The 23,696-nt window shown below is 38.4% G+C and overlaps 1 protein-coding gene across 14 annotated transcripts in view; it reads right to left on the reverse strand.

Moving 5' to 3' along the window:
* tenm3 (teneurin transmembrane protein 3) overlaps positions 1–23,696 on the reverse strand; it is a 549,164-nt gene that overhangs the window by 147,702 nt on the left and 377,766 nt on the right. For 11 of the 14 annotated variants that reach the window (XM_008419232.2, XM_017305071.1, XM_008419253.2 and 8 more), the window contains one exon: positions 4,530–4,712. The exons of the other annotated variants lie outside the window; for them this stretch is intronic. In XM_008419232.2, the coding sequence (XP_008417454.1) occupies positions 4,530–4,712 (183 nt within the window). The remainder of the gene's footprint in view (positions 1–4,529; positions 4,713–23,696) is intronic. 14 annotated transcript variants of the gene reach the window in all.

Consider the following 23,696-nt stretch of genomic DNA (forward strand, 5'->3'; position numbering starts at 1 on the left):
TATATAAATGCTTAGATAACTTAAAAATAAGAAAACAATAATGTGAATATTTTAAATTCACTTCATAGTAATTAAGTTTTTTTTAAATCTCTGCCTTACAAATCAAAATCACCCAGCTGAGCTAACGCTACAGTAGAAAATGTGATTGGTCTACAGCTGAGTTGCTGCGCACCAATCAGGTGTTAGAGTTTATTTAATGAAACGCAGAAAAAGTTTGAATTGTGGAGCACTGGAATAAAAAAATAATTTAACAAAAATAAACTGTCATGTATGATTTCACCTGTTTAATTAGATTCCCCAGTTGCTTTAATAAGTAAAAAATTGAGACCTTTAAAATATGTATCTAATAATTTCGTCTGTTGGCTTCAGCTGTCACTGGGCAAAGTTTATTCAAATTGCCAAACGTCGCACTGTATTTAATAACGGATAAGGTTTTGGCACTGGGTTGGGATGTTTCACTGTTGGGTATCAACATAAAAATATTTTTAGAGTCGAGACTAAAAGGAACAAATGATGGATAAGAAAGAAGTGGAAAGGAGGAGAATAAGGGAGAAGTGCAGTATGAAAGGTAGATGGTAAATATTAATTAACAGAACGTTGTGGATGGAAGAATATTATGTCCTCAAAGACGTCGACTTGTCTGAACATCAGTTAAATATGTTTTCATTAAGTTTACGAGAATTTTGGTTTAAATACATATTCTTAATTAAATACGTATAACAAACAATCCAAATCTCATCCGTTGTGTAAAACATGAGGAGAACAATGAAGATGAAAATATTCGCAAGGCACAGAACAGAAACCCCAATCTACCTACTGCATAATATTTTGTAATATTTCTCAATCCCTATCTTGTAGCACAATGCATTAGCTGTTACACACACACACACACACACACACACACACACACACACACACACACACACACACACACACACACACACACACACACTCCCTCTTTGTGTTCGCCCTGCTACCCTTTAACTCCCTTCCACTGTATCTCTCTTTGTCTGGCTCTCTCTGTGTCTCCCAGCCTCTTTGTATGGAGCCTGCCACAACATTTTGATTTACTTAAGTGACTCCATTCTGCAATCAGCCTCAGACGTGAACTGCGTGCTTCTGCTCACGTCCTCTGTGTGTGTTTACGTGTGTGTGTTGTTGAGAGGCGAAACCCGACGACTAGCCTGACATTCATTAGCTTGATCAATGATTGAGTCTTATCTTATCCCTCCGTTTAGTCTCTTCTCATCTTCGACGTGCTTCCTTTTTTCAATTTGACCCTGCTCTACTCTCGTCTTTTCAGCTCTGGACGTGGTAAACAAAACGGTTAATTTCTGAATCCCTTCCTCCTTCACTCCCTGAACCATAATTGATGAGAAATGGTGTTGAGAAATATGTAGTTTAGTTTTTTTTTCTTCGCCTCCCTCCCTTTCATTTAGTGGCTCATTGATTAGTTCTGGTGTTGAGGAGAATTGCCTGCTTGGTCCCAAAGTAAAAAGCACTAAGTGTAATTCATGTTTCTCTCTATGCCGTGGTCGGACATGCCTACTCCTTTCACTATAGACGATGTCAATAAACCCTGGCGTCATCCTGTCGCTGGCAAAGAAACTTGTCTTTTTTATGCTGCTTTTTCCGCTCCCAGTTGATTGACTTGGCGTCTATTGAGGCATCTACAGGCTGGACAGCGGATGATTTTTGGCGTCTTTTCACTCTCTAAAAGACAACGTGTCTGCGGGTATCAGAAGAAAGGAAGCACAACACCACTCCTTGCATCTCTTGCAGCACATGTCACCTCTGGATGTGAACTAGAAGAACACAGTTGTTGACGAGTATTTTAAGTTATTACTTTAGTAAACACTCAAAAATATCTCTTTAATATTAATATATGGAGATTTTGCTTTTTACTGCATCTTATTAAAGCAAAGTATGTTAGAAGCTCTTTGATCTGGACTGCATCTATTGGATCTGAATCTGTATGACTATTTTAGTTTGGCTTATAATTGGATTGGTCTTATATGCCATTGGCAGAGCAGGGCGAAATAAAATGAACTGGAATCCATGTAACTAGATTTAAACTTACTTAAAATGCACTAACATGCAGTTAAACTGTTTCAAAAGCAGAGACCCCCAATCAACCGCGGCATTCAGGTGGATATATATCTAGCTAAGATAAAGAATATTATAAAATCACAACTGAATTAATCAATATGAAATACTTTTAAAAAGCAATTAAACCATCCAATTACAGTCGTAATTAAAATATTGTACGTCTCTTTTTCTTGATTTGACGACTAAAATATACTTTGGATGTACTTAATTTTTTAATCATCCACTACTTATTTACACCTTAAATAAAATTTGGACTGCTATGGAGTGGATTATATTGCATGTTGGATCGCCTTATGTATATTCGAAAGAAATTAGACTAAACTGGACTAAATTGACTATATTGAATTAAACTGAATTATTTTATGTTTTTTTTTTCCCTGACATTATTTACCTTAATTTACTTACATAGTTAATGTATTCTATGTATGTATTGTGGATATCTGAACAAAATGAAGTAAGCTAAAATGAAATTAATGGGCACTCCAAAATGAAGCTTTATTCTGCAGTCCAGAAGCTGCAGCCATGGCTGCGTCCTCCAACATTTTGTGTAAATACTGAACAAAAATCTACTTTAAAAACACCATATGTCACAGCAAAGATCAGAATTATATGCTGCCTGTTATGTGTAGATTTAGTTTTGTAGATGAAACACTTGAATTCGCCATATTTTTCCTTGAAAATGAATAAATATAAACATGAGGAACTTGGCAACCTCTATTGTTCTCTGTTCTCCTGCTACATGGTCACTCAATAAACAAGCAGTAACCATATTACTGGATTTTCTTGGATGTTCCCACAGTCTCAGTTTCTCTTATCCTCTCTCTTTTCCTTTCTCTTTGTAAGCAAGAACTTATAAGCCAGAGGCATTTCTTTTACTTTGCTTGACTTTCCACAAAATCAGTGGTGCAAAGAAAAACAAGTTTAAGAAGGAGTGCGCAGTAATATAGACAAATAAAAGGAAAAAAGCATGTCTAGATAGAGCAGGAAGTGGTGAGAGAGATATTTTAGAAGGTTGGCTGAACATTGGTTGGTTAGGTCAAGCTGGGACTACTTTGGGAAAAGAGGACCACACACACACTCACAAACATACATATGCGCGCAGCCTTTTAGGCATTTCAGGATCCGACTTCAGAGCCGTTTCTGATTGTGTTTAGACAGCAATGTATATATGAGCAGACGTCTGTCTGTCTCTCTACCCCCATCACTCCTTTCAGCTGTCTCTCTCTTCCTTTTTCTCCCTTTGATGCCCCTCCTCCTAATTGTATCTGACTAATTGTGGTACTCATGGCTTTTCAGCCTATCAAAGCCTGCTTCTTATCCAAATCTTTACTGTAAATGGACCAATCCCGGCTTTCTGACCGGCCGATGCAGCTCAACATCTGGTACTTATCACTTTTTAAAAGAAACGGGACTTAACTGAACTGAAATTGAGAGCTCTGAATGGAACCATTCCCAGTTGGTAAACACTGCTTTCCCACTGTGAAGGCTGTGCACAGCTTCACAGCCTATTAGCACCAGAACAGTGGTTCTCAAGTCATTTTTGCCACTTTTGAAGCTTATTTAGTCTTGACTGAACAAATTAAAGCTGTGTTGTTTTTACATGTCTGACCAAGCTTGTTTGTGTATTTTAATGTGCTGTAAAGGTGCAGAGGTATCAAATAAATTTGCAATTCAGTACATTTAAGTCAAATCAGCACTGCTTTTCTGCATCAGATCGGTATTGGCCGATAATAAACTTCAGATATCTGCATCGGTAGGGTTAGGGTTAGGTTTTTTGCCTCGACATCAGATAAAATGTTCCCACATATGTTGGAAGATCATCCATTATCCCCTTGAACCACTGTAGGAGTTAATAGTCACAGGGCCGTAACGCATCAGATGTAACCGTTAAAATGGGACTGAGGAATGAGTGCGACACACAATACAAAGCAGCGACAGCAGTAGCCCAGTTTATGGGCGCAAACAATAAAGTGTTGATAATGGTCCACAAAAGCATGGCTTGTATCTGAAGCATTTGTTGCATAACTCTGCCTGGATGGGGATCAAACCACAGAGCTCGGTGAAACATGGGGAGGATGCCTTAAACACGACATCTGCACACTGCTCAGGTGAAAGCAGTCATGTTATAGGCTAATGCTCTTTGGTTCTGTTCTAAAGACAACTGTGTAGCATACAGAACACGGATGGTCTGTGATTTTATATGTGGCAAAGGGCGTCTTCAACCAGCACTGGGATTATTACAATAATCAGACTAAATCACAGCATAAGATGTCACGTTAGTAAAGCAGGCTTGAGGACATGACCTTAAGCATGTCATGTTCTAACCCTCCATCAAAATGAAAATGGGAAATACTGACTTCACTAGTCCATCAGTTAAGGTTAGAAAAAAATAATGAAATGAACCCTAAAAGTCCCTTTACCATGTGTTACAGGTAGGTACAACCGAGCTGCATACTCCTCTTCTTCTTCTTCTTCCTCCTCCTCCTCTTCGTCTGACTCTGGCTCAATAGCGTCGGCTAACAGCGGGTTGTCATGTGGATTAGACTGTGGATGTGATTGGTCAATGACAGGTGATGGGCAGGAGGGGGAGGGCATGGGAGAACCTATGAAAGAACACAACCAAAAAGGAAAAAAACCAGAAAGATGAATTTAAAGAAAGAAATAAAAACAAAGAACTTCAAAAGTTACTAAAATCTTAAAGCAAAATGACTGAATAATGAAGTATGACGGCTGCTGCTGAAAGCGCATTATGTGATATGAGACTGATGACATCACAGCAGCTGAAAGACAATATCAGGAGTCAAACTGAACATTTAGGACCAACAAAACCTTTTGGGAACTTGGTTCTTCACCAGGACTAAAAAGAGACCCAGCTTCCAGTTGTTGAAGGATGAACATGAGGAAGAGCAGGCTTTTTGTTGCATCGCCTTGAAAGCAGACTTACAAGAAGAGTGCAAGAAAAATCAATTGTGTATTGATGTGGTAACCTTGGCATTTAGTGACTTGTGAATGCTAAATTGCACAGCTCCCTGCTTGTGTAAATTTGTGTTTTCTGGTCCGTGTGTATGTTTTGGAGGAGCAGAAAGCTCTGACCAAATCTGGAGCAATCCATAGAAATTCACCACCACAAAGGAAGATAATTGGTGGTTAAAACGAACAGAGAACTCAATTTCAAGCAATTCTGTTGAATTTAGGTTGTCTCTTAGTATTTATCTTACTAAAAGACAGTCTTGATTTTATTTATCTACTTATATATTTGTTTCAATAAATTCAGAAACTTACAGTGATTACATTGTGCTTTAGAACCAGAAAAACCCAAATATTTAAAAGATGAAGCATAAACAAAATTTAAACACACTTTTCATTGGATCTCATAGCAGACAAGCACACCTGTCAGACACAAAAAACAGCCTTTAAACAGGAAACACTTCCATATATGGATCTCAGTGTATTGTCTCCAATGTCACCATTTGGATGTGTTGCAAGGAAATAAGAGAATAGATTTTTTCACTTGGGGAAAAAAAGCTTTTTTAAATGGTAAAATGTCAAACGGACATGCGGCTGCATATTGACAACACAGAAAAAAGGGAAGAGTGAGCTCGTTTGCTACAGAGACAATCTATGCAAGAAACATGGCTGAGCTCTGTGGAAATAAAGTGAAGCTCAAGGATTTTTTGACCCATCAACAATAGTGTCTCATATTTAATCCATTATTATGCAAAACTTTTTATCTTAGCTTTACGGACAGAAACGAGAAAAGAACTAAAGAAACAGAACAAATAACTTATGCTGGGAAACCGAGGTGACTGCAGTTGTTGTTTGAGAGATTATCACATAAGAAAATGCTTTCTTGTATTATTTATTAATATTTTTGTTCTTGTTTTCACAATTTTCGCTACATTATTTATGTATTCAATGAATTTGGGGAATTTTCAATGTCCAATTATACAAACACTAAAAAAACAAAACTTTTCTTACATTCTCTGTCCGTACATAACGTCTTCTGATGTCCAATAATTACATTAAATCAATAACTGTCCCATCTAACAATCCTCTGGAATATTTAGCTGTCTGCCTTAATTGCAGTTGTTGTTTTCACTGGTTCTGAGCCAAATGAGTGTTAAACTGCAGCTGTGGTCTGTTTATCTTTACATTAATGCCCCCTCCGCACAGTACAGATGCAGGATTCACCTGAAATGACTTGTTGGATTTCAGCAACGTGTTGAACTAACTGTAGATGACCTGATAAGGTTTGAGTGTGTTTTAGAACAACAGCATAGTTAAACCTCTTTTACCAAAAAAAAAAAAAAAAAAGGACGGATCACATGGAGAAGAACACTTTCACAATCACTGAATGACTCAACAATATCAAGCATTTCCATAATATATTAATTGGGATCAATGTGTTGAATGACGCATGCTTCACCACAAAAAAAATAGTACAAGTAACAGAATTACTACATACACCAGAGAGGCCAAGGTTTTTCTGTTTTGTCACACGTAGTAATTTGCCATTGTGGTGAACTACAGGAGCACAGAACGTTCATAACACAAGTGTTGATTTGTTAAATCTCCAAGCTACTTCGCTCATACTTTCCCCTTACTTCCTCCGTCTCTTTGTGTTTTCATTGGCCGTGTTGTTATGAACTGAGAGCCGAGTTTTTCGTTCCAAATGTAACGTCATCTCCCTGACGATATTTTATCAGCTGCCTTATATTAACTTTTCTCACACATTTGCTAATTCAGTCCTGAAGACAGTGCAGTATATAATAAGCCACAAACAATGAACTTTTGTAGAAACGCTAAAAAAATCTAAACTTTTTATTCGAGTCACTTGAAGTGATGACACCTTTTGGTTTATTAGCTTCATAGACATGAACAGAGGCAAACTAAATACAGTTTTCCTTTCAAAACACCCTTTATGTTGGTACTTTCTTTATTCAATATAAACACAATTCTGAAATGTCAGACATTTTACACTTCTGCAGTCGTTTCTGGCCATAAAACAGTGACGCAGCTTAAATAAAACTAATCTGAAATGGCCCGAGTCTCTGTTTAATTACGTTTCTGCCTTTTGTTTCACCGAGATAGCAAATCAGATGTATGTAGCATTTTCTATTGAATCCCCACCCCCCACTCACTCCTCTTTTTGAGTGATGCTGGATATTGGAAAAATAAACTCTGTTTGGCTTTTGCTGAGGAAACATGAACATTACAGGATTAGAGCTGCATGAGAGCAATATTAAAGAGGAGATATGCTCCACTGGATTCCCTGGGTAAATTGGACAGAACCGATCAGGACTATTATACTGTCTCTTGCAAAGAATGATGTTTTTTATTTTATTTTATTTTAGAAAAAATAAGCTGTCAAGCTGTGCTGATTTAGTTTTACTGACATTTACTGTTTTGGAATTAACAACACTTCTTCAAAAAGCTTTTACTGCAACCCAAGAACTACATTATATGTCCAACAATAAAACACAATAATTATACAACAACATCTACTGCTTTGGATCACTGTTCCCACAATGTGTGAAGTCTTGTATGCATACATACAAAAATAAAAATAAAGTATGCTAAAGTAAAATAGCATAAATTACATATGTGCTGGCTTGATGTGCAAACCTGTTCTTAAGATGACAGCACCTTTCATTTCTTTAACTTTAAACAACAGGGCCTACAGTCTTTGGTCTCAAGACTTTTTTTAAATGTTAGTTTTCCTCATGTCAGAATGAGCCTGACCATTCCACGCAGTTTAGGAAACTTCTTTGTCTCAATATTCAGCTTTCCAATGTTTCTTGAACTGAATAAATCTCAACTCAGAGACAGCCTTTGTGGAGTTTATTGTAAGAAAAAACATAAAGGGGGAGAATCACTAAAATGCTGCTTTTTAGGCCTGGAGGAAATTCTAGACCTTACCTTTAATTAACTCATTAACTATGAGTTTATTAACTATTTATTAACTATTAAATGTGTATTAACTAGTTCAGGAGGAGATGTGTTGGTATCAACGCGAGATGCAGTTGTCCACTTAACACCATAGGCTATTATGGCATAGAAGTTGGTTCTTCAGCTTCAAGCCACCCTTCTTTTGAATACTGATTAATGGAGTAAAAATTACTGTATGAAAATAGCTGGCAAGAAAATGGCTGGATGCCTCCTGGCATCCTTCCTGAGTACCTAAGGACATGGATTTATGTAGCATTCATATCTTGGGGCAACATTGGATGAGTCATATATCTATGAATCATATTTAATGGCAGCATTTCTAAAGAGCCAAAGCAGAGTTAAAATGAAACCTTCGAAGTACATTCATAATGTACTGCGTTGCATGTTCATTGCTAACAGATATCCATGTAAGGAGAAGGGCTACAGCTCAAATTCAACCACTTGCTGTGCAAGAAACGTGGCCGAAGGGAAGGAAAAACCTCCCAGGGTTGTTGTTTTTTCTCCAAACAAGTTCCAGTGCTTACTGGTGCATATGCTTCCTTAGAAGCAGCTAATCTGTTCCCAGTAGCCCTAACACATACTGCCACAGATGACTCTTGGTATTTCACCAATAAATCTCAACTGGGCCTGAAGAGAACGTTTTTTTTCCCCCAAGAGCTGCAGTACAAAATAAAATATAAATAAGTTTTATTGTCCCTCATTTGGAAAATTTAGTTGCACTCGCAGTACAGTGACAGGCAATGAAAGCATGAAAAGGTGTGAAAAGGTGTTTGTACTCTTCCTGGCTTTTTATTCTTATTTTTTTGCATGTTTGTCACACTTAACGGTTTCAGAACATCAAGCCGATTTAAATATTAGTCAAAGACAACACAAGTAAACACAAAATAAGTGTTTTTAAATGAAGATGTTTATTACTAAGGGTGAAAAAAGTGATTGCCCCCCCACCCCCGCCCCTGTTAAAACTTAACTGGTTTAACACACCTGAGTTCAGTTTCTCACCGTGTCTATGATTATAGACACACCTGTTCTCAATCAAGACGTCACTTAAACAGAACCCATATGACAGAGTGTAAATGTGTGAGTGAATGTGTGAATGACTGAGTGTAGTGTGAAGTACAGGCCATTTAGCATTTCCCAAAGTGAAGTATAGTGAAGATCCTGGACATCAAGCCGAGATCCAAAGAAATTCAGGAACACGTGAGAAAGGACTACGAAGTCCAGAAAGTGTTACAAAGTCCTTTGTAAAGTTTTGGGACCCCAGTGAGCCACAGTGAGGGCAGTTATTAACAAACGGTTAAAACATGAAACAGTGGGTTGACCTGAATTATGCCAAGAGCACAGCAACGATTCATCCAAGAGGTCACAGAAAAACCCACACAACAACATCCAAAGAACTGCAGACCTCACTGGCCTCAGTTAAGATCAAAGGTTATGCCTTCACCATACGAAAGAGACTTGGCAAAAACTGTCTGCATTGCAAACGTCCAAGGCAAAAACCACTGTTGATCAAAAATAACATTAAGGCTCATATAGAGTTTTCCAGAATATATCTTGGTGATTATCAAGACTTTTGAGAAAACATTCTGTGGAGTCATGAAACAAAAGTTGGACTTTGTAGGTTTGTTACATCTAGAGTAACACTAACACTGCATTTCAGAAATGAATGTCATACCAACAGTAAAACATAGTGGTGGTGATATGATGGTCTGGGCTGTTTAGTTCCTTCAGGACCTGAAAGATTTGCTGTGATAATTAGATAATAGCAAAAAGTCCTGCAGGAGAACGTCTGACCGTCTGTTGGTTACCTCAAGCTAAAACCAACCTGGACTGTGCAGCAGGACAATGATTCAAAACACACCAATAGTCTTCCACTGAATGAATGAAGAGAAACATAGACTTTGGAGTGGCCAAGTCAAAGTCCTGAAAACCCTTCAATGTAAGCAGAATTACAACAATTCTCTAAAGATCAGTGGACCAAAATTTCTCCACATCGCTGTAAAAAAATACCTTCCTGCATGCCGCAATACAGGGGATTGACAAAAGAGATTTAGAATATACCAACACTAAGACTATATGGTCTCAATTAAAAATACTCTCTGATTAAAGACAGTAATAAACTCCCAATTTGGTCAACCGAAGAACATACAAAAAAAAAAAAAAAATCCAACAATTGATTTAAGCAGCTTCTTTGAGAATCATGGTAGACAACATCCAGAACCGAATCTGGACGCATCTGGAGAGAATATCTGGAAGGACTTGAAGATGGATGAGTGTTCCACATACAAACCAACTGAGATTAAATGATTCTTCCAGGAAGAAGGGAGCACAAAAAGCATGAGCCAAGCTTATTTCCAAGAATACTTCATGCTCTTATATGTTGCACTTACTGCATATCTGCCAATTGCGTTCTCAGAAAGTAATGGAGCCTTCCTATGAGTTTTTGTAAATGACACACTGTTGTTGCCTTCTCACACTGTACGATAAAACAAACAGCATGCCTTACAAAGTGATAATGAGTCATAGTAAAAGACAAATTTATATGTTTTAACAAACAGGAAAATATGTCTTACTTTTCAGTTTAACAAAAGCCTTTGGTGTTCATATCACCACTTGTAAAAAAGCAAACATGAAAAGGCACAGAAGTCAATTCCATCATGGGAAGGCCAATCAGTAAAGACAAAAGCCTCTCAGCGTTAGACGGTAGAATGTGTCAACTGACAGCCTAAAGAATCAGGTAAATGGGGCAGCATCAGCACAGTTTAATCCAACAGAACGGGTTTGGGAGTGGTCTGCCCCGTCCGCTGCATTGTATTTCTGAAAGGCCACACTGTCAGGCTGGGTGAAAGCCATAATGGAAGTTAACCAGAGGTTTTAAAATTTGCTCCACTTTAAAGGGTGAGAGTTTCTCTCTTTTACTGTTTAAGACAATTTTAATTAAAACCACAGCACAGTTAACACTTGGATAAATACAGTCTATATATTTCAGTAAGCTCAGTCTTTGTGCTCCGGATGAATTTGCCTGGACTAGTTGGCAGTCGCTATGAATGTTCTCGAGACTATTTTCCATACGGTGAAACGAATGATTTCGAATTCTTTTGAGACATCTTTTAATCTCCTAGCAGACACATTAGCTGCTACAGTCGTCGTCCTGAAGGCCTCAGACGGTTCTTTGGATCACACAGTGGCGTTCACCCTTACTCCATCAGACTAGATGTCTGAGGTTTAAACAGGCAGACGTCCTGAGTAATGTTGTTCCAAAGGTTTTCTAATCATGCATCATATGTTAAGCCTATAGTGATTTTAGCTACTTTAAGTGGAAATAAATGTGAAAATCTCACCAGAAATTGGATCTTTTGAAGTTACATCACGTAAAATGTCTTAAAAGTTCTTTTTAGTTTTGCTGCTTTAAGTAATGATAATATTGATGTCCAATATATCCTTATGCACAAATAAGGTAGAAAATCAAAGGCTTTTGTGGGATGTCTTTTGTTTTCAAATGGCTGTATATAGTAAAGAAACTTTACTTTCATTATAGTGTGCGAGGAAAATAACAAAGGATACGGGGATTTCTCAAACATCTTAAGCTTAACAACTTCTTGAATACACACACACGCACAAAGAGATACCCTGTTATTATTACAGAATTTCCTGTTGTAAACATCAGTTTAGTTCCTGTTTGCAATGAGAATAAACAAAATCACTCTTACATCTACAAAACACCAAATGTGAACTGAATTAACAAGCACTCTATAAGCTGCTGTGAAGAGCTCATTATTATGAACAGATAAACAAAACCATCAATCCATGTTAAGCTCTCATAAACTTATGAATATAATTATAAGCAAAGTATATATGCACACATAAACCAGTAGCCTTTAGCTGTTGATGTTCTGTAATTTGGACTCATTTCCAGCACAGAGAAAAGAAATTAAATAACGTAATGTGATCATGGAGAGTTACCGCAAAATATGTCTTAGAGGCATATTTTGCCTCTAAGACAGAACATCTCCAGATGTTCTTCTCGTCTTAAATGGCTTGCTTATGTTTACACAATGCCATCTGTTGCAATATGCGCTTTCAGCAAATATGTGGTTTAATGAGCCATATGCCTGGATCGGCCAGCTTTCTGCTGTTATGTTTCTACAGTTAGCAGTAAAACATGCTTCAGGCATGTATCACAGAGGAGTGAGGGGAAAACTACTTTCAAATAACTGTCGCTTAAAACATCATTACAAGATTATTTATAAAATGCTTGTCTGAACAGCACCAAAAAGATGAGTGAAGTCAGAAGTACCTGAAAGCTAATGAGAATGAAAACAGAGCAGGGAGAAATAGGAGAATATTCACAAATAGCCAAACCCTTTGCTGCAGTTACTTCATCAAAAATTAATGTGCAGATTCGATCAAACTTTTGGCTGGTGCAGTTTGCATTCATGTACAGTTTCCCCAATGCGTCAGAGGTTCTGCATGACAATAAACACACTCCCCATTTGTGCTCTTTAACGAGACAGTTTTGACAATGCAAATAGAAAAACCACTGAAAAAGGCATATTGGGAAAAAAAAATACTCAAACGTATAAAATAATAAATATCAAATTCATTATTTTATGTTCTTGCCACAGACCTGAATCTTTCAAATTTCAGCTTAAGTTTTTGAAGTGACATATCAACCTTGAGAATCGTTTCACTGCAAAAGCTTTTAGAGGTTTTACTTATTTTTCAACTTATGGCATGTCGGTCTGTGTTTTTCTGTAGTAGCTGTTAGCAGCCACTTTACCTTCGAACCTTTATAGATTCACTTCAACATGAGTCAGTTACACATGAATAGGTGATGTCACCCATGTTCTCCATTTCATCCCTTCCTGTTTCTCTAAACGTTAGTGACAGTGCTGATTACAAAAATCTTGTTATGATCTGACAGCATTTATATAGTGAAAGGTCTTATAATCAATTTATAGTGAGATGACATTTGTGACACTTGGATATTTAACACATAAAATGTGAGAAGCTTTAACCACACAACAGCAGCAGCATCACCTCACTTTTTATTAAGAAGCTGTTCATTTTTTGTTTGTAGTTTATTGTTGTGTTTTATTTTTAAAAAATTACAACCTGTTTGTGATCCAAAGTGTTGTGTTTTTTTATTTGTTTGAGCATAAAATGTTTCACAACTGAAATGCTTTTAATGTTTCATCTAAAGATCCCGGTAAATGAAAACTCCCATTCATTGACTTTGGTAAATGAAGGAAAATGCACTGGGTTAATAAGAGTCCAAGAAAACCACACTGGTGTCTGGAAAAAGTTTCCAAGGTGGAATTTTGACTTGAGCATTTGATACTAAAAGCTTCTTAAGCTGAATATATCTCTTAAGTAGGAATGCATGATATACAACCCCATTCATTTCACTTAAAAAAGGATTGAAAAGCCCATTTATTTCAGTAACTCAGCTCAGTAATTCACCAGATTTCCACGTCGGTGCATCCCTACTGCCAGGATCTACATTTGTGAAAATGTAAAAGCCAAAATCTTTGTCCTCGCATGCTTTAAAGTAAAAAGATCCATCCTCTTCCTTGGGACACTATTTTGTCTTCCTAAATCTCTGTCATTAATACTTCAACTTGAATATTTTCTAAATTCGAGTGGATTTCCTGTTGCACATGTGCAATGTGTCATAAAAGCCTGCCATGTGAGCTTCACATCGGCCTTCTAATGAAAAAAACATGCAAACAGACTCACTTGCCTTTACACAGACAGATACAACTTTATGGTAGAAAAGAAGTGGCTTTCATTTCTTCCCTCTCAGGAGGACTATAGAAGATGTGTCTCCATAAAATATCTCCTTGAAACAAATGGAAAAGGACAAAAGAAAACACAAAGAGCAAGAAACTTACGCTTAATTGGGCTGGAATGACTCTCGCCTTTTCCTCCTCAGTCATTATCTACTCTTTCTCTTAGAAGTTGCTGAGATTTGTCGGCCTTTTTAGAGTGTACTAAAGTGTAAAATAGTACTAAACCACTCTGTCCTCCAGGCACAATTACAGTAACACACATAATAATAGAACGTCACAACCAACACAACCCCTCACACCCCTCACACACCTCCCACACGCGTGACGACAGGACAAACATACTGTAAGACAACATGGGAGCACACCAACTCAGCCACATCTCTGAAAATACGTTTCTAGCACCGATTTAATCTCAGTGCTGTGATGGACTGACGATCTGTTCCTCTGCGACCTTTTAAGGATTAAGTGTCCATGGCAAATGGATGAGCTTGATCTTAATCGATATCTTAATCCAATCAATGGTGGTTAGTTAAAAAAAAATCTCCCATCTATATAATCTGTAGTTATGTTGTAAAGTATTTAACAGGTGTTCAAGAGAAACCAAACTGTTGAGCAATCAGAATTTCCATTAATTACTCAAGTGTATAATCAAGCCCACACATTCAGAAGAACATGAAAACACACAGTGTGACCCGTCCCCTGGTATCATTATTTCTCCTGCTAATGTGCTCTTTAGAGGAATGATTTGTGCATGTGTGGTATAAATTAGCTCTGTCCGTTGGGGCAGAGCACAAGAGTGAGCAATATGTTACCATCTCTTTCAACAAAAACAGTCTGCAGCCATCTTCAAGGCAGAGCAGCCTGATCATCTCCAAGTTTGAGAAATTTAGTATTTCATAAAACCATTCGTATCCCTTTTAGTTTTATCACAACTGGCCCTTTTAGTTTTATCACAACTGGCCATGCATTTGCATATTTCTAAATAAAACCCAGTGCAAATATTATCTACTAAGACCCCTTTCACACAGAGTCGGTTGTCGGTGAAATTGTAACGTTTTTGTTGCGATCCAGCCGTGTATTTATACTTTTCCTGTGATCTGAGTCTCTCACATCGGCACTTTACAAAACCAGGTCTCAAAATGAACATTTCCGGGAACACACACCACTGAGGTGTGAAGTACTACGCAGGTGTGAAAGCACACGTGCAGAACGCACTGCTGCAAGATTTCTTCTACACATGCGAAGATAATAATAACATAATTCCTATGTACGTCATAGGAATTATGATGTACACTCCCTAATTCTGGTCTTAATGGAGGACAGAGGAGAAGAAGGTTATGTGGCGACACATCAGCAGTTTGCTACCAGCCAATGTAGGGTACACAGCAAAGATGGAGGGAAAAATAAAGTTGCTCTGATCAGATGAGCCAAAATTAACATCTTTGGACAATATAAAAAGAGCTAGGTGTAATGCCAAATAAGTCCTTAATATCACAATTAAAACAGCAACCCAAGAGGGAAATGATGGTTGTGGCTGCATAAAGCAAATGGAAGGCTTTTCTTCTGCAGGGATGAGGAAGCTGAAGAGAAATGGATGGACGTAAAATATAGAGTAATGCTGGAATGGAGCATTTCAGATCAAAACACATGAATCTGTGAGAATGGTGAAGTCAAAGTCCAGACCAAATAAAATATGCCAACATTTAAAATTAAATGTTTACAGACAATATTCAACCAGTCTGTCTGAGCTTTAATTATTTTGAAGAATAATAAAAATGATTGTCTAAATGTGTAACGTTGGTGGAGACAAAAGTGAAAAACTGCAAAGCTGCAAAATATTGACTCAGAGGAGGCTGTATAAAAAGGCAAGTCACTGAACAATTACACACTACGTTGTGCTGATCTAATAAGTAATACTGAAATTCTAAAAGTATGAATGCTTTTAAGTACATTGTAGAAAAGAGTTAAACCTATTGCTGTTCTCTCCTTCCATCAGATAAAAGTTATGCAAAAGCCACGTCCTTAAATAGCTGCAACAAATCCACAAGACCATAGAGATGCAATATCCTTCTACTGTTTGTCAAGTTTTCAGCCAATAGCTGTTTGGCAGTCACTTTGATGTTGCTTTCTGGTTGCTATCTGTGGTGGTTGCTATAGTAACAACCAAAAGAAATGGGAGCCATTTTTGTGACGGGCTACTGGTACCAAAGTGCCCCAAGATTCAAATTAAAATCAGTTCTTTGTAATGTGCAGACACAAGATTGATTCATCCCTCCAGGTTGGCAGTGTTGTCTTGCCTGAACGATTCACCATCAAAAAATCTTATTTGCCCGCATGTTGTCGAGACAGAGGAGTTTTGGTCGAGCCCCGTTTCTTTTCTGATCAGTTGGCCATCTTGTAAAGCGTCACTCAATGTGAAGTCAGGATTTCTAGCTCTGCTTTAGTGTATTTATCTCCATTAAAACTCAAAAGGATAAAGAGGGAACTTGCTAGAGTAAATTTGACTATAAGATGTATGATTCATGGACTACTTCAAGGCCAAGGGCAGACTATTTTTTTAGTTTTTACATCCAAAAGTCACTTGGCTTTGAGGAACCCCATTCATCTGGTGAGAAGGCACAGATTCTCTGACCAAACCAGTACCAGAGTAGCCATGGACTGAATCCAGTTCCCTGTGGTGTTGAGCTTTTTTTTTTTCCTTCGTTTTTTTAGTTCTGCTCAGAATCAATACCCAGATGAGCTCAAGTTTTACATGTTCCTCCGTGACATAAATCAAAGCAGTACACATTGCATTTTTTGGTTTGTGAGCTTTCCTTTGGACTGATGCAACACCACTATAAGTGGCTTTTGGGGTCTGCCAGTAAATCTCTTGTTGCTACACTACTTCTAAGCCTCTGAATAAGCCTCTTTTACGTTCATCTTTTTGTCAATATATATCTGTCCATCTATAGCAAAACAGGAAAATGCCAGTTTCCTTAATATACTGCCTTTTGGGCTTCATGATTGAGCCCGTATCTGCTATCAGGGGAAGTGTGAATACCAACTGCGCCGGAGGGCCAGTAGACGTCTGCTTCATTCTGTCCACAGAGGACCAAAGACTCTCTGTGTGGACGCATTTATGTGCTCAGTCAGCCGTGCATTCTGTGTGTGCGTAACCTGCTAGAGAAAAAGGAGCAATCCCTGTCACATAATCATAGCTGCTGAAAACACCACAGTGACAAACCAGGTCACGCATATACAAGAATGTACGTGTGCACAGACAGACACTTCGTCTTTGTGTCTTGAGTGACTGCTCTGCTTTTGCCTTTAGGCTGACAGTGACCTCTGAGTTGAGTCTTTCTCAGTGTGTGTGCGCGCGCGTGCGCGCGAGTGTGTGTGTGTGTGTGCCATGTGCTGACTTTACAGGAACTCTGAGCATCCCCTCTGGTTCTACCCTCCTTCATCAGTCCTAGCTCCGCTGGGGAAAGAAATCCAGAAAGGCATTATGCAAGTGTATGCAGATGGTACTATTAACACAGCGCAGGAGAAATATTGACAAAGTGGTAAACAAAAAGCAGTAAACATATTTGTGCCATTAGAGCTAAGAGTGTTTAATTCAGACAGTTTTTATAGCTACCCCTGCTGCGGTTATCACTCAGAGAGGAACACCTGCTCACTGCGTCTGCAGGACGGAAGCAGGATGTGATCATTCCGTCTGAAAGGAACGATCACGAACAAGAACAATGTCTTCTTTTGAATGTTGTTTTAATGATACATAAACTGAAATGATACTGTTTAGCAGGGCCCCTGATCACGCCACTCCTCATGCTGCACAATCTTAGCATGAAACTAACAGAACTATGAAGTTGGTATGCAAACAATTAATCGATTTACAATTAATTGTTGGCTAATGATGCCTGCTTAAACCTTCTCTCAGTGTTGTAGCTTGGCTGTCTTCCAGCAGAGGCCACTGCTGTTCATCCTTAACCAGAGCCAGTTGATACAGAAACAAAGACGGTGGTGCCATACCAGAACGAGAAACAGTCCAAACAGAGTTCAGTTTGGAATGCAAAGGACACTTAATGTGGTTCTGTTTTGAAATATAAACACTCAACAAGTTTGTCAAGTCTAATCTTAATAGCAGTCGAGCTGCATGACGAGGCAGAGTTGACTTCTCCACCAAAAATGACTGATGTGCTATGAATGTGAAGCTGTGACAGAAAAGTGGAGGGCATAAATAAGTTGCAACATGACAGAAAAAGACATGAAGCCAATAAGCAGTGTTGATTTTAGGGTTGTCTAAGTTTAATAATGTGAAATAACCACAATTTTCTTGTTAATGTTAAATACTACTAATAGTATTTAACACACCTGACAAAAAATAATCAAATATAATGACATGTTTTTTGTTTTTTTTGTTTAATTCAGCATATGAAACATTTTGCCCTTTATGCTATGGAAAGACAATTAGCCCTTTTAAAACAAGAGAAAATTCTGATTTTTAAAAAAATAGTTGCTTATCAATGAATCATTAGTCGTTCGATAAATCAACTTTAGATCAACTCATTAATCAATAAGTTGCACACCGACTATGAAGCCAGACTAGTGCTGGTGCTTCCTCTCCTCACCAGCAGTGAATAGAATGATATTACATCCAGAGTCATATTGTTTACAGCAACAATGTGCAACAGGACTGGGCATTGTGCCACGTTTATCAGCAGACAGAGAGACTGCACTGGCTGTTGCAGTCACTGATAAGAAAACAGTAATAGTATAACAACCCATCTGTAAATAGCAGTGCAATATTTTACCTACAGCACAGAAAATCCTGTGTGACCATGGTAATTGGTCTTAAACCTGATGAAGTCGAAACTCGTCGAGTTAGTAAACTTGTGCCGGAAACGTTTGGATCCTGGCCTACACAACAGGGAAGTGTGGTCCGTACATCTTCAGTGTGTGTGGGGCCCAGACCCTATGTTTCACCAGGAACTTATATTTTGCCACCATTATAATAATCAACCACAACCGCCCCATGAAAGTCCTGTGCCTGTTCAAGTCATTTAGGGAATGATGAGCACGTTTCGACCATGTGCTCATAAATGTCTTTTTTCCTCTGGAACTTAATTTCTGAGTACCTTTAATTAGTCTATCTGGGCTCCTTTTCAGTGCTTTTCCATTGCGCGCCTTGTTAAAACCTGGCCCATTTATATAGATTGAGTCCCCTGGTGCTGAAGGGCTCCTCCTCCGGGCCGAGTGCCGCTCCAGTCCAGGACACAGATCTCCACCCACCACAACAGAGGAGTCCAGAATGTAATTAAAACCTGTGAAATCAGACTAATACAGCCGTTCTCTGAGATTTCTTTATAATGGTTATGGTTTAAAAGCCACGGATGGCCACTCCAAACTGAGTGAAAATGTGTAGGTGGGATGGATTTTAAATCAACTGAGCTCAAACTTCCTAGAACTCCCATCTGGATAACAACTGGGTATCTAACCAAAACAGCATAAAATCGACAAATGATCAACAATAAACAGCAAGAAATAGTTTGATTTTTCTGCAGAATTCCTGTAGTTTTACACAATAGTGCACAGGATTTTTAGCCTGTGAAAAATGTTTGGTATCCTTCCATCATGAAGACAGACCTTTAGCTCATGGCAGAACCAAAAACTCATAATGTTGTAGCAAAATCACGTTTTGGGAGCTAAATTAGCATCCACTTTTGTCTGATATGGTTTGGGTATTGCTGCAGTTGGAAGGAAAAGTGTCCCAAAAAACGATCTTTGCTGTGCATGATGGTGTATTGAAAAACATGAATAAATATCAGAAAATAGATTTTGGGGAAAAGACAATCCCTGTCCTGTCTATTAAGTGCATATTGGGATCAAGGGTGTGGAGTCCATCAAGTTCACAATGTTTGGCGGCATCAGGACGCTGTGCATTGCTTTTCCTGTGACGTCTGCTTTTATTCACTGGCAGTCTAGAACTAAAATGTCAATGAGTGATCCCATGTGATCAGATTTTTACTCGATTCATGAAAAGGTTCCTAATCCTCAGTTTCACTTTCAGTTCCACTTTCAAGCACCCAGCCAGGTGATTCATTACGCAACATGTGATTAAGCAACGTAATTGTTGGCTCATTACTGTGATATTTGAATTGCAGTACTGCAGCAGTGACAAGTGTGCCATGTGTGGTGCCAGGGACATAAAATTGATCAATGCCAATTTTTTTTTTGTCACACTCAAAATGTGTGCTCAGGACTCTACACTAGACTAAAATATTGCATTGTGGCTAATTTGATTAAAGGGGTTTTATAAATCAAACGCTTTATTTCAGCCTCACTGGTGTATTTGAGGATATTCAGTGGATTCTGTGTAACACATTATTTTAACTGAAATGCCTTTCCAGTGTCTTTCTGCTTACATTTTGAATAAAAGGTAACGACTGCTTTGAATGCAACAGATAACTACAGCGCTTAGCGTGCTCTAGATTAGTGTTTTCCCCCAACTTCTGTTGCGTAAACTTTGTCCGTTCACCGACCAAATGAAATGAAATCCATCGCTCATCTGTCAATAACATCATTAATCTCTCAGTGTCTGTGCACAGCCTGTGTGCTGAGCGAACTCTAATTCCCCAGCTCCCTCCGTGTGTGTGTGTGTGTGTACTTCCTTATGAGTGAATATATTTGGGAGTGTACAGAATACATACAGTACATCCAGTCATCGTGTGTACAAAGGGGCTCACATGCACACACCTGGTCCCATGTGTGTGCATGCGTGTGTGTGTGTGTGTGTGTGTGTGTGTGTGTGTGTGTGTGTGTGTGTGTGTGTGTGTGTGTGTGTGTGTGTGCGTGCGTGCGTGCAGTGGAGCAGAACAGATGGCACTATGCGGATCATCACTTGCAATAATCGTCTGCTTTTCGCTACCTCATAATTATCCAGATTGGAGCTGTGTGCTGCCTGACAGGCTGACATATGATACATGCCATTCTGCGTGTCCTTATCATATTTGTAAAACGCAATATTCATTACGTGTGTGTATATTTCATATAAACGCATTCACGGTAAAATAAACCCCATAAAATCAATCAGGTGTTGTAAAATTAGAAACCTCCGATGATGATGTATCACACTGTCCTGTTATTTACGAACAGTTATTCCAGAACGCAGAGCAGTGAGTAAAAACCGCAGCATCCTCAGTTCTGTGCTGGATTTTGTTAGCTTCTCTTCACAATCAGGACAAAATCTGAAGCATCTTGTTTCAATAAACAGATCACAAAGAAATTGTTAAAACTTTTAAATATCCATTATTATGTACCGTGTTCCCTTTGCGCTCAATCACTATACCAAAGACTCACTCCAACAGAATTCATCAAAAACATCTCAGTAAAGCAGAAAAAAGGGCAACATTTAGTGATGAGCTTCATGAATAAATTGAGAATTTGTTAGAAGCTTCATTTTATGCTGAAAGTCACTCCTGATGAAAGAATCGACTTTGACGTCTAAACAGGTTTTCATGTGATGACGACATGATTTCCTCTGAAGGAATTAGGAGGCTAAGTAAAAACCAGGGGCTGGGATTAACTCCCCAGTGTAAGACATGAACTCTAAGGTTAGGAGAGTCCAGCTGTTACATCCAACTGTTTCTCTGCACATGTGATAATGAGGTCTTCCATGCACATCTATATCCATGTTCTCTCTACAGTTCTCCAAAATTTCCAGCCACGCTCTCCCCATCCCGCCTCACCTCTCTGTCCTGCTACATTCGCTACGGCACGGCACAGGAGGAAACCTCTGCAAAGTGATTTATTATAGCCACTATCTCATATTCTCACACACACACACACACGCAAGCACATGCAGGGTGTGATATATTGCTGTGCAGGTAGACAGTAGTTCAAGGGTAGGTGATTCGTTTTACAAACACTGAACACCAAATTACAGCTGCACGTGTAGATTGAAGGCAGGGTCTCAAACACACACGCTCACCTATCACGCCATAAACATTAAAGAGCCTCTTATAGCAAAGTAGGATAGCAAAGAGCAAAAGGGGGCAGAACACAGAGAGCGGTAATGATGACGCTTTAAAATGTTTCAAAAGGACAACAGTAAGAGCTCAGGTGACAAATTGCAATGTGGGAAAGATTGGCCTGAATTTTACCTTCTAAAAATAATCTCTCTCTCTCTCTCCCCCTCTATATATATAAGTTATGAAACAATAAAACCAACAATAAATTGACAAATGTGTGGTATAAACAGAATGTCGTTGCCGAAGAAATTCTAACTAAATCAGGATGATGCACTCAGCAGTCATTCACGTTTCACCTAAAGGAAAATTGGACAATACAAACTTTTCTCCATGAAATATATGCAAAACTTTCTCCTAAAAACAAACATTAAACATCAACAGTAAGAGGGATTGCTGCAAAATCAACAACACAGTGCAAGCGTCTGTCTACTGCTGCTACATCCTCGTCTTTTCTTAGAAAACTTTTTAATCAATTTAAATAAACTGAACTTGACTGTAATGCTTAATAGGTTCAGTTGGAAAGTATGTGTGTTTGGATTGAATGTACTTTTGTAAAGCACCTTAAGGTGACATGTTAATTGGCACTATAGAAATAAACTGCATTGAAGGGAATACAGTTAAGTTTGACTTGACGTCATTCCTAGATTCAAGTCGTGACTTAGATCTGAGAATGACTATGCTCTTTTTTTACATGACAAAACATTAATCCATTCATTTTCTCTATCTACTTAATCCTCTTCAGGGTCATAAGGGGCTGATGTCTATCTCCAGTAGTCAACCGATTAGAGCTTCACTCAGACAGAATGCCACTCCATCACAAAACAGAAAGAAATAAACATACTGTGCGTGTGTGTGTGTGTGTGTGTGTGTGTGTGTGTGTGTGTGCGTGCAGTGGAGAAACATTGTGATTATTTTTGCTTTTAATTGTAGAGATGCCTATACAAAATTTTCTAATTATTAATACCACCAGGTTAACTTGTACACATGAACACGTTATTATCTTTACATTCATTTATGAGAAATGATCTTTACTTATGGGCAGCACAGAAATTTGGGCAATACACACCATGTCAAGTAGGATTTACATTCTAGTAACAAAAAAATGTTTCTGAGAAGTGATGCAAACAGAGTTTTCAGAGTTAGATTACCATAAAAAAGTATGAATCAAGTAAAATCCTATGTATCGGATTAGAAAGCAAAGACTGGGTTTACGTACGTCACTTCATGGTTTATTCCACTAAAATTAGCCTCCACTTCAACCTTCTTTCAGTGTTGTCATTTGAGTGCTGTCCAGCAGAGGGTGTTGCTGGTCATGCTGAAGAGGAGCAAGCTGATACAGAAACAAAGGTGGGGGAACCACACCAGAAGAGGAAAGAGAAATCATCCAAAAAGAGCCCGGTGTAGGACGCAAAATGCACTTTATTTATGCGGTTTTGTTCTGAAATATTAACACTCAACAAGCTCCTCGGGTTTCACCATTAGTAGTGCTGATTCAGCCGAGCATTACGGCAAAATAGTGTCAACATCTCAACCAAAAATTGAGTACGAGGTATTCTGCAGGATACCTCGTACCTGTGTTACGAGGTATCATGCAGAAAAATTATAACATGACTGTACTTCTTTGAGCTAAGTTTTACTGTTCCTTCAAGAGTGATATTTCCGTATGAGCGTCTCTCTGTTCATGGAAAATTACGTGTTTCACATATTTTATTCTTTCATTTCTCATTTTTGTATACAACAACCCAAGAGGTTAATGCTTCATTATATTTCGTAGATATGTCCAAGTTCAATAACACGAGAAAAGCAATTTTCTCATCAGTCCATATTTAACACAGCCGACACA

This window comes from Poecilia reticulata, linkage group LG1 (assembly GCF_000633615.1).
Source record: "Poecilia reticulata strain Guanapo linkage group LG1, Guppy_female_1.0+MT, whole genome shotgun sequence".
Classification (NCBI taxonomy): Eukaryota; Metazoa; Chordata; class Actinopteri; order Cyprinodontiformes; family Poeciliidae; genus Poecilia; species Poecilia reticulata.